This window comes from Hyperoodon ampullatus, assembly GCF_949752795.1.
Source record: "Hyperoodon ampullatus genome assembly, chromosome: 6".
Taxonomy (NCBI): domain Eukaryota; kingdom Metazoa; phylum Chordata; class Mammalia; order Artiodactyla; family Ziphiidae; genus Hyperoodon; species Hyperoodon ampullatus.
The window spans coordinates 38,811,722-38,826,907 of record NC_136919.1 but is presented as its reverse complement, the minus strand read 5'-3'; the positions used below and the strand labels follow the sequence as shown (position 1 = coordinate 38,826,907).

At 40.0% G+C, this 15,186-nt stretch overlaps 1 protein-coding gene across 3 annotated transcripts in view; it reads right to left on the bottom strand.

The window, feature by feature from the left end:
• The window catches only part of CDC14B (cell division cycle 14B), a gene marked incomplete at both ends in the record, with an annotated part of 104,617 nt that extends 103,503 nt beyond the window's left edge, over window positions 1–1,114 (bottom strand). For all 3 annotated transcript variants that reach the window (XM_079707137.1, XM_079707140.1, XM_079707138.1), the window contains one exon: window positions 719–1,114. In XM_079707137.1, coding sequence (XP_079563263.1) covers window positions 719–878 — 160 coding nt within the window. The remainder of the gene's footprint in view (window positions 1–718) is intronic.
• Window positions 1,115–15,186: the final 14,072 nt, after the last annotated feature.

The window sequence follows — 15,186 nt, the reverse complement described above, 5'->3', positions numbered from 1 at the left end:
GCTTTTCTACCTGTGATTTCTCAAAAGTGACAACTCTGGGCATTCATCAAGCTGACCGGTTCAAATGCCATCTAAGTGACATTCCAGAAGCAAGGCAGGGGAATTATCCCTAGGAGGTCTGGGGCGTGCTCGTACGCGCGCTGGGGAGGGGGCGAGTGCAGTGAGGACCAGGGCAAGGATCTGGCTTCCGCGCCGGGCCGGGGAACGCCGCCCCAGGCGGGAGGGACTCCATTTCCCACAGAGCAGCGGAGGTTTGGCAAACGCCAGATAAACACTGCAGCTCCCGCGCCGGCGTGTTCAGCGCGCTCGGGGAATCCTTTGGAGTGAATCGGAGGTTCATACTCCTTAAGGGCCAACCGAGCTTGCAACCCGGGAGGCGGTATCAACTCGAATTTAGGAAAATCCCGAGGCGCCGAGCAGACGCCCGCAATTTAGAAAGGTGACCCCTGGGGCCATCTTGCTGGGGTAGGAGGGTGCAAAACGGATAAAGTTACAGCTTGCAACAAACGCAGAAGAAAACTCGGGGTGGGGGGGGCGCTCCCAGGGCCCGGATCCTGAAGGGGGTGTGGCCGTCTCGGGCTTTTATGGGGGTGGGGGTGGAGGCGTGTCAGTCTGGCCCGGGGAGGCGCCTCTACTGCCCCGGGTGGGTGGGCTAGGACCCCCGCGCCGGGTGCCGCGTGTCCGGGGTGCCCCGCCATGCGATCGCTCGCCGGCTCACCGGTGATGTCCAGGTACAGGTCGTCCTGTCGGTCCAGGTGGTGCAGTTCCTGCGACGTGGAGCTGCGGCTCCTCTTCACTCCCGGCGAGGACGACGAGCACCGCCGCGAGCAGGGGGGCGCGGCGGCCCAGCTCGGCCGCCGCTCGCTCTTCCGCTTCATGGAGGCGGCCGCAGCCCGTCAGGGGACCACGACCATGGCCTCGCGCGCTCGCTAGCCCGCCGAAGACCCCGCTGGCCCCGCGCGCGGGCGCTCAGGGCTGCGGGCGCGGAGCGGCGCTGCGCCGACTGCAGGCGCCGGCGGAGCCCGGCGGGAGGTGGCCGCGCAGGAGCCGGAGGAGGGGCCTGGCCCACCGCGGCTGTCCCGCTCCTTCCTGCGGCCGCCGCGGGACCCGCGCCACAGCCCTCGCTACAGCGCCTCCTGCCGCTGCCGGCGACCCCCAGCCCGCCCCCAGGTGCCAGCAGCCCGCTGGCGAGGCAGAGGCGACGGTGCTGCCGCCGGGGGCTGGGGCTGCCTAGAGTAACCGTGCGCGCCCACCGCAGCCGCGGACGCTACCACCGAGGAGCCCGAGCACAGCGGGCCGCGGCTCCCGGGGACTCCAGGAGGGTTGATCCAAGAAGCTTCATTCACAAAAAAGGGCCCACAACCCTCCTCGGGGCTCGCAGACTGAGGCCTTTCATTGGTCAGTGAGGCGTGACGTCACAGAGACAGAGCTTTTCTACAGGCAGGTAGCCGGTGACGCCATAAAGAAAAGTCTGAGTGATTCCGCCAATCAAAGATAAAAGTGTGCTCGCCACCCTATGCAAACCCCCCAACTTTTCTGTTTCTTCTGTGTTCCCCTAGTGCCAAGACCCCAGCTCACAACTTCATTTAGTGAGTCACCAAAGCTTTACACAGCCCCACCCTAGTAACTTAACTCCAGTTCTTTGGCCTGTATATTTTTTAAAGTATTTCTTCGTTTTCCCTGTAATAGCACCAAGTGAAAGGGACTCTTGCCATGGCTGCTGGCTTGGAAGAATATGGACTTCTTAAATTGTCTGCTGTTATATAGACTTAAGGTAGTGTTGATGTCAGAACTTAGGAACTATCTAAATCAGCTACGGTCTTTTTATTGACCTATGCTCAGGATTCAAATAGACCAAGCAAGGGCTTCTTAAGGAGTCAATAAAACTACCGTGGAAATACGATATACTGTAAAGGTTTGCACCTCGAAGTTCTTCATCTCGGAATCCTGTGCCCGAATTGACTCAGTAGTTTTATACACCACTTACTATGTATTTCTTACCTAAGGTATCGACAGGTCCAATTATTGAAATATTGAAGCAAGTGGTGAATTTAATCCTTTAACTTTTATCTTGCAAACTGTATAATCATATTTCTTTCTTTCTTTTTTTTCTACTGGGTTAAAATAATGCCTGATCTTTCTAGAACTTCACCAAAACTGTCATTTTAGAAGGCTTTTAAATGAATTTCCATGGTGGCATAGAAAAGGGTGTTAAGACTGGAGGGTAGTATTTAGATTTCATACCCCAAAATTCTACATCTTGCAAGCTCTTCCTAATTTTTCACCAGTATTTTAAGGTTTTACCCTGCAGTTCCGCAGTTACTGCCAACCTCTAGAAGAAAAAGATGAATTTGAGTCAGTCCTCCAGCAAGCCTCTCAGAAATTGGAGTACCTGGGTGGGGGTGGGGGGCGGGAGGCTGTTTGACTTCTATTGTTGAAGGCCTTTACCTTAAACACTACTAATTAAGGAGGAATGGGGGCTGGAGGAAAGAGGGCTCTGCATGACAGTGGCATTTGAACAGTCTGGAACTAGAGATCTGACACTTAGACCAGAAATTTAGTAATCATGTTCATTCTTCCCATTTCCCATAAGGAAATCAGTCAGTGAAGGCCTTAAATTAAAAATTGCCTGTGTGTTGTCTGTAAGGGCAGCAAAGAAGCAAGAGACTTGGGAGGCTGTGAAGTGCTGTGCAAATGAGTCTAGATAAGCAGAAACCTACCCATCCCAGGTCCTCCGTTCTGACTGAGAAGAGGAGGCCTTTCACACTGGCCTAGAGGCTCAGCGGTAGAAAGGCTGCCATTTCCCGGACTATCTGGCATTTTACAAGAGCAGGTCTTGGTTTTTGTTTTGTTGTGTTGAGGTATAATTGACATATAACATTATATTAGTTTCAGTTGTACAACATAGTGATTTGATATCTGTATATACTGCAAAATGATCAAAATAAATCTAATTAACACTGAGTAGGTCTTGTTTTGAATAGATAATACTTGGGTGTTGTCCACTTGGCTCCTTAGATTAAAGAAATTCAAGTATGCTTTGACATTATATTTGTTTGAGAGTGACTTATCTAAATGCCAGACTAAGACTAAAGTGCCAAGAAGTTCACCTATATCAGTTTGTTTTCTCTCACCTTCAAATACAATGTTTGGGCTAGAAATTCTAATGAAATGTATATGATTTAAATAAAAGAAAAAGTGTTATAAATACAAATAACTATACTGTTAAGTATTTTCACATTTTAAAAACATTAAAATTTTATGGTTTTGTTAGTATAACATCATTAGGAGAGAAGTTACATGATTACACTTTGAAATTATGTGGAAATATCTTCCATTTTGGGGAATAGGTAGTCCATATGCTAAGTATACATATTGAAGTTTAAAACCTTATTTATATTTTGTTTTTAGGTCGTGTTTAGATAGTGGCAGAAAAGAGCTATTTCTTACTGATACTTGTTTTGTATGTAGCACGTCTTTTGAACAAATTGACTCTTCCCACTATACAATAAGCTGACCTCTGGGCTCCTGGGCTCAGAGAATTTAGCCACAGGAAATGTAGTTTAGTTTGCTTGGTTGGTTGGCTAGTTTGTTGTTCAGATTGACCATTGATCATAGAATTTTAGAGCTTGAAAGCACCTTAGACAATATTTGGCACAAGGCTGTTCTTTTACAGTCAGGACATGGGGATCCACCTAAGTGGCATTGGCAGCCCTGGGGCCAGAATCAAGACAGTCCAGGATTCTGATTGTCTTTCTGGTTGTTTCCTCAACATCATGGGCAGCACGGTGAAAAGCTAAATAAAAAGGGAAGGGAGGGGTTCTCTAAAATAGTCCTTTCTACTAGGTAAATTGACCCTGAAAGGAAAACAATTATGGAACATTTTCTTATACATTTTAGATAACTCGTATTCTGAAGAATTTAAATCTTGCCCTAAAATTAGTAAAAACTGGTGGGTATATATATGATGCTAAAGTTTCAAATGATAATATAAATATCAGAATCAGTGAATTACAGCTTTAATTATGTGAAGATAATTTGTTTAAGGTCAAATTTCCATAAAAACTAGAGGGTTTAGGTAGCAGGCATATGGGAAAACACACTAAAATCTTCACTAGCATATTTAAGAAAAATTGGTTTTATTTCATTGGCTATTCTGTTAATCTCAGTGTTAATCTGAAATCCCCTATGTTCCCGACCCTGAGACTGAAAATCTCTTAGAACTGCAAAAAAGGAAGAAAATGAATATATATATATAGCTACCACCACATGCTGGCCACAGTGCTAAGGGCTTCACACAAATGCCCTGTTTGATGGTATTGTTCTTATTTTATTGGTGAGAAAGCCCTCATTTGACAGGTCAAGGCAGTCATCCCACCCACCTCCTGCTGTGAGTTTGGTTTGAAAACCCATGGCTCTTTTTTGGGGCCAGCATCATGCATCACAGTTTGAGAACAGAGTTTGAAGGGATCTTTCCTTGTAGGTAGGTTTCTGAAGTTGAATAACCTCTATAGCTGTGTAAATATTGTAAATTTTGATTAATTTTTTGAACCTCAGATCAGACCCTAGCACTGTGGATTTTTAAAACAATATTCCTGATAGTAATTGGATTTTTTGGTCTTGTACACTTCTTCCCACCAAATAATAATAATAGTAATAATAATGGAATAATGGAATGCTGGGGTGGAGGTGGGGTAGAGAATGAGGAGAATTCTGATTATGTTGAGTCTTGTGATCAAGTATGACTGAGGATGCTTTCACCGCAAAGCCAAAGAGCCTTGTGCCTAGGGGGCTGAGTGAGCAGTACCAAACTCTTTCTCTCACATTACCTTTCAAAACATGCTGACATGCCTTTGACATACTGTCAGATATTCAGTATGTCAGTAGAGTAGAATTTAGTAATTTGGAAAAAATGGAAAATGATACATGAAGATCAGCACATTCATGCACTCCTTGACTAAACACTTCTACCAAGACTGAATGAACATACATGCTCATTATTAGCTTCTTAAATCTAGGTCTTATTTTGTGATAGTGGCTTTTTACCTCAAAGATTTTTTAGTAAGGAGTTTTTCTTTCTCTTTGATTTTATAGCATATGACCAAATAATGCATGAACATGTGGTTGTATTTTTTTTAATTTAAACGAAAAGCAGAAATATATATATATGTATATATATGTACATATATATATGAAAGTTCTCCTTCACACCTCAATCCTACCTTCATAGATAACCACCTTTAACAGTCTATGTTTAGATTTAAAAGATTTGTAAAAATAAATTGGTTTATACTGTGCATATTGTTCTGTGAACTTATTTTTTTCACTTCATACTGCATCTTGAAAATTATGTCAGTCCTTATGGCCAATTTCATCCACTCTGATGGCTGCATAGGCTTCCCTGTGTGTTTTCCATATTTATATTCCTATAGATAGACACTTAGGTTGTGTTGTGGGGGGTGCTATTACAAACAGTGCTGTGATTAATATCCTAACATATGTATATCCACAGGAGATGGAATTGCTGAATCAAAAGGTATTCACTTTTAGAATTTAATAGATACCAACAATATTTTGGGTGTTTCCCCACACCCGCAACCTGAATCACTGGATATAATTAATATTTTTAAGTTTGAGGATAAAAATGATATCGGCTATTTTCATTGCATTTCCCTGATCACTAGTGAAGCTAAGCATATTATAAAGTGCTTATTAGATGTTTACAGTATATTTTCTAAGAATTTCTTATTTATGTCCTTTGCTCGTTTCTCTATTTGTTTTCACTTTCTTTTAAATTAGTGGGAATATTTATGTATTATGGATATCATCCCTTCAATCTTGGTTGATATTGCCTGTCTATTCTTTGTCATATTACTCTCTTCATGTTGCTACAAAAGTTTTGTGTTTTAATGTCAAATCAATTTTACCAATCTTTTTAAGGCTTCTAGATGTTGTATCTTGTTTGTCCCATTCCAATATTTTAAAAGCATTCTTTATTTTCTTCTATTTTTTTAGAGATGTTATTATATTTACGTCTTTAATCCACCTGGATTTTATTTGGAGGATGTAGGATAAAGTAGGCATCTATTTTTTTCCCCAACATTTTTTATGATATAGTCCATCTTTTCTCCAGTGATTTGAAATGCTACCCTTTTGTATGTATAGTTTTCATATATACTGTGGCCTGATTCTAATCTCTGTTCTTTTTTATTGATCTTTTTTGTCTATTTCTGTGTCTATGCACACTATTTAGATTACTGTAGCTTTATAGAATGGTTTGGTGTCCAATGGGATTTGTTCCTCCTTACAGTTTTTCTTTTCCAAAAGTATTTTTATAATACTATCACCACTTTAAACCAAATGTTAAATATTGCCTCTCTAAGACTGAACAAAAAAGAGATGATGTGCCTCTTGATGAACACAGCATCACCAACAAAGTATTAGAGCCAAAAATGTTTACCCTGAATCTAATCAACTTTTGAGATCTAACTTCAGTTTACAGGAAATATAGGGGGTAGAGGAACAAGTTAAATGACTTATAAGGAAACAATCTAACAAATCCTGAATGTGGGACTTTCTACAAACTGTTTCTTCAACAAGCAAATGTTGGGGGAAAAAAACTGGAGTCTACTGAATTAGGGGATCTGTGGTAAATGAAAAGAGCCTTAAGAAGCATGACAACCAAATGCAATGCATATACTCTCCAGCTGTAAATGACATGTTTAGGACAACTGGAGACATCTGTATATGGATTGGGCACTAGGTGATATTAGGAAAATATTGTTGTATGTTTGGGGTATGATAATAATAATATGGTTATGTAGGAGAATGGTCTTATTCTGGTGGTATGGACTGAATTGTGTCTCCTCAAAATTCATCTTTTGAAATCCTAACCCCCAGAGTGATGGTGTTAGGAGATGGGGCCTTTGGGAGGTAATTACGTTTAGATGAGGTCAAGAGGGTGTGGCCCTCATGTTGTGATTAGCACCCTTATAAGAAGAGGAAGAAAGTGAGAACACATCTAGAAGGTGGCTGTCTGCAAACCAGGAAGAGAGTCATCACCAGCAATCGAATCCACCAGCACCTTTGATCTCGAGGAGATAGCAGTGAGCAGTGGCTTGAAGCCAGATATTAGTTCCCTGCCCAGGAATTGAACCTGGGTAGCCTGGGTGAAAACCAGGAATCCTAGCCACCAGCCCACCAGGGGCTAAAGGCTAGAAACAAAGTTGCCCTAGCTCTTGCCCCTGTTGAAAAATGAATTTCTCAAGGAGGCAAAAACTGTAAAAACAGGTACAAAGTTTATTATTAGAGACAGCACAACAAGTGGGAGAGCACACAGAGAAACAGTTTGTTTTAGACAGAAGCAAGGCAGATATAGACACCCTGAGAGAAGGGGTGTGGGAGTCCTCCCTAATGAGGAGGAGTGCACCAGAGAGGTGATTCACATCACTTATATAGGGCAGTTCTTCCAGGTCTTTGTTTACCTTTGGCCAATTATCTCATTTCTTTTCCGCAGGGACCTGTCCTAGGCCCCTGCCTGACATGCATGCGTATCTTTTTGCCAAGATGGATTCCAGTACAGAAGCCTATGAGGAGGCTGACACCACCTATTATGTGGTGATGCCCCCTCCCCACCCCTTGACCCCCGAGGAGCCTTTCTGCGCATGTTTAGTCAGGGAGGTCTCCTTGACTTCAAGAATGAGAAATATGTGGTTTCTTTACCTTTTATCCAAGCAGGGCTCAGCTTCTCCTTGCTCCTGCCATTGTCTTTTTCTTGAGTATCTCTCCACAGGGGACAGATTCCAGCTTCTCAGCCTTAAGCCCATCTATCTCCTGCCTCACCTTGATCTTAGACTTCCCAGCTTCTGGAAATATGAGAAATAAATGTCTATTGTTTAAACCACCCAGTCTGTGGTATTTGTTATAGCACCCAAACCATCTAATACATCCAGTAAGATGCATACTGAAGAATTTATGGATAAAGTGTTAAGAGTGTAACCCTTTTAAATGGTTCAGTAAATGTGTACCCTATATCACTTTCTGTCTGCCTGTCCATCTATCTATGCAGCAACTATGGCAAAGCAGTAAGAATTGTTGAGTCCAGGTAATGGTTACTTGTTTTTTCATTGTCTTTCTACTTTTTTCTGTGTTTGGAATTTTCATAATCAAAGTCAATTTTTCTCTATAGTCTTAGATATTTTTAAATTCTTACTTAAATTTTTCCTGGGGTAGCATTCAATTGCTAGACTAATTTGAGGAAAATTGATATATTTACAATATTGAACTTCTTTAATAGAAATTCCATAAAATATCAAATTTGTTGAATTAATGGAAAAGGTATAGCTTTCAATTTATTTAAGTCCTCTTATGCCCTTCAGTAAGTAAATCATCATAGGTTTATTATGAGGCATTGTATGATTTTGCTGCAATTGTGAAAGGGCCTCTTTTTTTCTCTTATACAGTTTCTACTTGGTCGTTGCTGGTGGACAGGGAAGCTTATTGATTTTACGTATTGTTCTTGTATCCTACGATTGTTTCTACAAGGTACAGCCTATATCCATACTAAGAAATGCAAAGTTTTTATTTCATTAAACATATATTTCTCAGCTTCTTTTGTTCACCAGGGAGACAGTATTTTAAATTATTGTCCATACTAATTTCAGTTCCTTCTCCTGGCTTCTCACAAGGCCCAGAGGTCTACTGGAGCAAAAGAAATTACACCTATTACAGTCTGACCAAAAAAGAGAATCTACTACATCTGCGACACTTTTATTTACACCAAGGCCGAACACAACTTCGAAATTAAACTCTTCTTTACTTTAGCCCGATTTCTGGGCAGTGCAGTCTATCATCATCTCATTTTTGTAAGCGTAAAGGAGGCCTTGTGAGGATTTATTAACCTATGTTCAGAGTAAACTCTGGGGGTACAGTTGGTAAAACTGTGATTTCAGCTACAGAAGTTTCCTGCTGTATTTAGTTCCAACAGGCTGTTAAAAAATCAAGGTATAATTAACGTACAATAAAAGCAAAGATTTTAGGTATTAGTTCAATGAGTTTTAAAATTATTTACACCTGTGTAACCACCACCCAAAACAAGATACAGAATCACGGACCTTTTAAATACACCATCCATGCAAAGGTGGGCATGGTTCCCTGTGTCAGGCCTTTATCCTGACAATCCCCCTTACCATTCCAATCCATTCCCCCACTCTTCCATTGCCCCTGCTTACTGCTCTCCATCGTCTCTGACACCCCTTGGTGCCATACCTCAGCTTCTGAAACTTTCCTCCTGCTCTCTCACCCTGACTGAATTGGATGGTCTCTGCTGGCTGGAGTCTCAGTCTTTTTCTTCATACAGGACTTGACTGTTTTCTCTTGGACCCTGCAAAATTTGCTGCAGACCCAAGTTGTCCCTGCCTTTGGCCCCAGCTGCTGGGCCAAGCCCACCAGGTCTCCTCCCACTGGGGCTTGGTGGTGGTAGGATAGAGCTTGCAAGGTTAGTAATCAGGAGAGATAACCAGGTAATCTGAAGTAGCTAATAGCCTCCTTCACTTTACTACACATATTATTCTTTCCAATTGTTGCAGGACAAGAAAGACAACCTTGTCTGACTCTGCCCCATCCACAAAGAAGTAGATTAAAGGCATCAATTTCAAGTCACTTCTCTAATTGTAGAAGTGTAACAGCAATTTATTCTTTAGCGCCTGTTGTGGCTAGGAAGAAAATTCCTTGCAAAGGTTTTCAGAGAAAACTAGCTACCAATTCCAATACATTGGGTGATTTTTCTGTCTTTTTGTTATAAATTTTCCCATATATGAGGAAATCCTAGCCCAGTCTTGGTTGTCCACTTGCACCCACTATTTCCTATAGGAGTAGGGAAGGCAGGAAAGAGTAAAATGCACAGATCTATACTTTTAAATTCTTACATGGTGAGAGGTGTTCACTATTCATGACTTTTTCTCTTCTTCAATGATACAAGAGCACAAATGGGCAGATTAAATTGGAGTCTCCATTAATTTCCTCTTTTCATTTTTAAATACAAATTCAAGTGAGCAGTGAATTATTTTACCCAAAGGTAGGGACTATGCAAAAGAAAAAAACAGAAGCCTGAAACGATCCATAATATAGGCAATCAGTTTCTAGAAATTGTATGTAAAAGTGGATTTTCATTTAACAATATTTATTGAAAGAAAAGCAATTATGTTTTCACATTTAATGTATTAATTCTTTTAGTTTGTGCACTACTAAAAATTATATTTAAAACCTATGCTTCTGACTTAAATCTAGCTGCCAAAATAACACTAAAATGTATTTAGAGAATCCAAGTGATAGTTTGGGGATCAGACTTGCTCTGGACTATGTTCCACCCTGCTCCCCTAGTAAAATTTCAAAACGGTGAATCTAATAGCATCATATTATCAATTAAAATGTTGTAATAGCTCCCTGCCCCATGTAGGGAAAGTCTTCTTGAGTTTATTTTCTGGACCATCCTATACATTTCTATGAGAGTGATCTTTATTTTCTGTCTTTTTTTTCTTCAAGTTTTATTAAGATATAATTGACATACAACACTGTATAAGTTTAAGGCGTACAGCATAAGGATTTGGGACTTTTTATTTTTTTTTTTTTAGTTTTAAAAGTTTCAAACCTATGGAAAATTTAATTTAGGGGAAAAACTTTAGTATCTGAACCATCCCAAGAGTAAGTTACAGACATCATGACTGTATTTCCTAAGAACAGGGACATTTTCTTACATAACCATAATGTCATTGTCAAATTCAGAAAACTTAACATCCTTACAATGTTATCGAATATTTAGTCCATCTTCAAAATTCACCAGTTGTCCTAATACTGTCCTTTATAGCACTTTTTCCCCTGACCCAGGAAGAAATGCTTTTCCTAAAGATTAGCCTCAGTATGTACATTTTTGCAGGAGTTCTCTGCTGTGATGGTGTATCCTTGATGTATCAGATTAGGACTCCAGGATGTCAATTTCCCCCATTCCGGGTAATTCATGAACTTTGATTCATTAAGGTGTTGTCTGTCAGATTTTCCACTGTAAAGGTGTAATTTTTCCCTTTGTATCTAATAAACAATTTGTGGGGAGATACTTCAAGACCACAAACTTTCACCCAATGATTCAGTACACATTGATGATTCCAAATGAGTTGTTACTATTCTGTATTATACTATACAATGCAGACTGGTGATTTTCTAATTGTCTTCTACATTCATTAGTTGGCATCCTAGACCTAAATAGACATTTCTCCAAAGAAGACACACAGATGGCCAATAGGCACATGAAAAGATGCTCATCGTCACTAATTATTAGAGAAATGTAAATCAAAGCTACAATGAGGTACCCCCTCACACCAGTCAGAATGGCCATCATTAAAAAGTCTACAAATAATATGGGATTTCCCTGGTTGCCCAGTGGTTAAGAGTCTGTGCTCCCACTGCAGGGGGCATGGTTCGATCCCTGGTCAGGAACTAAGATCCCACATGCTGTGGGGTGCGGCCAAAATAATTTTTTTTTAAAAGTCTACAAATAATAAATGTTGGAGAGGGTGTGGAGAAAAGGGATCCCTCCTACACTTTTGGTGGGAATGTAAATTGGTACAGCCATTATGGAAATCAGTATGGAGATTCCTCAAAAAACTAAAAATTGAGTTGCCATATGATTCAGCAATCCTACTCCTGGGCATATACCCAGACAAAACTATAATTCAAAAAGATACATGCACCCCAATGTTTTTTGTTTGTTTGTTTTTTGGCCACACCCTGAGACATGCGGGACCCTATTTCCCTGACCAGAGATCAAACCCATGCTCCCTGCAGTTGGAGCGCAGAGTCTTAACCACTGGACTGCCAGGGAAGTCCCATACCCCAATGTTTATTGCAGCACTATTTACAATAGTCAATACATGGAAACAGCCTAAATGTCCATCAACAGATGAATGGATAAAGAAGATGCGGTATACATATACAATGGAATATTACTCAGCCACAAAAAAGAATGAAATAATGCCATTTGCAGCAACATGGATGGACCTAGAGGTTATCATACTAAGTGAAGTAAATCAGAAAGAGAAAGACAAATACCGTATGATATCACTTATATGTGGAATTTAAAATATGACACAAATGAACATATCTATGAAACAGAAAGTCAGACATAGAGAACAGAATTGTGGTTGCCAAGGGAGAGGTGGGGGAGGGAAGGCTTGAGAGCTGGGATTAGTAGATGCATAGTATATATAGGATGGATAAACAACAAATACAACACAGGAAACTATATTCAATATCCTGTGATAAATGAGAATGGAAAAGAATATGAAAAAGAAAAAGTTATATATATATAACTGAGGCACTTTGCTGTACAGCAAAAATTAACAGATTGTAAATCAACTATATTTCAATAAATTTTTAAAAAATTGGTATTCCATAGAAAAAAGAGCTTTCTTTTCTCTCCCTTTTATGTATGTATGAATGTATGTATGTATACATGTAGGTGGATGGATGGATTATGGATTATCACTTGTTTTCTACAATGGGTTATAATCCCTTACATTGTATATTTTGATGCTCAAATTGTCCCAGATTTGACTAGTGGGTGGCTCTTCATACTAGCTTCTGTGTCTTTTTGACATGTCCCCATCAATTTTTTAGTGCTTTCTTATGTTCTGGCACAAGAACATGTGTAAATTGTCCTTTCTGAGCCCTGGTCCTAGAATCATCCATTCTTTCAGGAAGGCCCAGTTCCCTTCATTGGGTAATGATATTTAGAAAGTATATGAGGCCTCTGTGATCTGGCTTTGGTCTCATCTGAAAATCCCCTCCTGTGACTCTGTCACTGCCTCCTGTGCTCAGCCACATAGCGTCCTCAAAGTGCCGTGCTCCTCCATATACTCGCTCTTCCTGGATGCCCTTGTCACTACTTTTCTGTATGGCCAATTCTTACTCCTTTTCACAACTATTCAAGTATTAACTGATGTGTGGTCTTCTCTGACCACCACAGAATCCTACCCTGAGCTACGCTCCTTGCAGCACTTCCTCCAGAACTCCTCTCACATGGTAGAAAAATGGCATCTCATTGTTTTAATTTACATTTGCCTGATTACCAGTGTAACTGAGAATATTTGCTTTGTGTGTGGGAAATAGAAAATAATACGGTTCAAGATAACAGGAGACCTGGGATTATAAAGCAATGAGGTTGCTATTCTTTGTGGTACTGCAGTTGAATCTTCTATAACCAATTAGTATCAAATAATGTAGAGAAGGTTATAGTGCAATGACAATTTGGATTATTATTATTTATAAAAATAACTATTTATTTATTAAATAGATAATACACCAACATGGCTCAAAATTCAGAAAGTGCAAAGCAATAGACAATAAAGAGTCTCCATCCCTCTGGCATCTGCAAATCACCTGGCTGCCTTCCTATAGGTAAACAATGTTTTCAATTTTTTTATGTATCCAGATATAGTCTATGTAAATGCAAGCATATATTGGTTATTATATACTCCGTATGTGGTTTACTTTTATATCTTAAAACAAAATGACCTAAAAAAACTTACAAGCATAATGACTTTTATAATTTTTAACAAAAATATGTAAGATTACACTGCAGTCCATAGATTCTAACTCAATATTAGAATAATATCTCAACATTAAGAATTAGCTACATTTTTTCCCTAAAAAGGTGGGAGAAAGATGTTTAAAATGTTTGTGGTCACAGGTCTCTCTACCAGAATGTCTCTGGTACTATATTTTATTTTCTCCATTACAAAACATACATGGATCATTGTTTCCAATACATTTTTGAGATATAATGGACATAACATTATATTAATTTCAAGTGTACAACATAATGATTTGATATCTGTATATATTTTTAAATGATCACAATAAGTCCAGTTAACGTTCGTTACGGTACATAGTTATAATTTTTTTTCTTGTGATGAGAACTTTCAAGATCCATATTTGAAAAACTCTATTCAGATATGCAATACAGTTATTATTAACTATAACCACCATACTGCACATTATATCCCCGTGACTTACTTATTTATAAATGGGAATTTGTACCATTTGAACTCCTTCATTCATTTTGCCCACCCCCTTAGCCCCATCTCAGGCAACCAACAATCTGTGCTCTTTATCGGTGAATTTATTTTTTTGTTTGTTTGTTTTCATTTGTTTTGTTTTTAGATTCCACGTATTAGTGAGATCATATGGTATTTATCTTTTCTGTCTGACATTTCACTTAGCATAATGTCGTCAAGTTCCATCCATATTGTCACGTGTCAAGAGTTCATTCTCTTTAATGGCTAAGTAATATTCCATTGTATATGTATATATCACATCTTCATTATCCATTCAGCCATTGACAGACACTTAGGTTGTTTCCATGTCTTGGCTACTGTAAATAATGCTGCAATGAATATGGGGCTGCAGACATCTTTTCAAGTTAATGTTTCTATTTCCTTCTGATAAATACCCAGAAGTTGAATTGTTGGATATTATGGTAATTCTATTTTTAATTTTTTGAGGAACCTCCATAGTGTTTTCCATAGCAGCTGCACCAATGTATCATCCCTCCACCAGTGCACAAGGGTTCTGTTTTCTCCACATCCTCACCAACACTTATTATTTCTTGTCTTTTTGCTCCTAGCCATTCTAACAGGTGTGAGGTGATATTTCATTATAGTTTTGATTTGCATTTCCCTGATGATTAGTGATGTTGACCATCTTTCCATGTACCTGTCTGTATGTCTTCCTGGAAAAATGTCTCCAGTACAGATTTGTTTTGTTTTTTGTTTATTTTGCTTGTCTTGGGTTTTTGTTTGTTTTGGGGGTTTTTTGGGTTTGTTTTTTGTTTGGGTTTTTTGGCCACTGCACACGGCTTACGGGATCTTAGTTCCCCGAACAGGGATTGAACCCGCACCCTCAGCAGTGAAAGCAAGGAGTCTTAACCACAGGCCCACCGGGGAAGTCCATCCAATACTTTTTTTTTTTGGGGGGCTGCGTTGGGTCTTTGTTGCTGTGTGCGGGCTTTCTCTAGTTGCAGTGAGCGGGGGCTGCTCTTCGTTGTGGCGTGAAGCCTTCTCATTGTAGCAGCTTCTCTTGTTGCAGAGCACAGGCTCTAGGCGTGTGGACATCAGTAGTTGCAGTGCGAGGGCT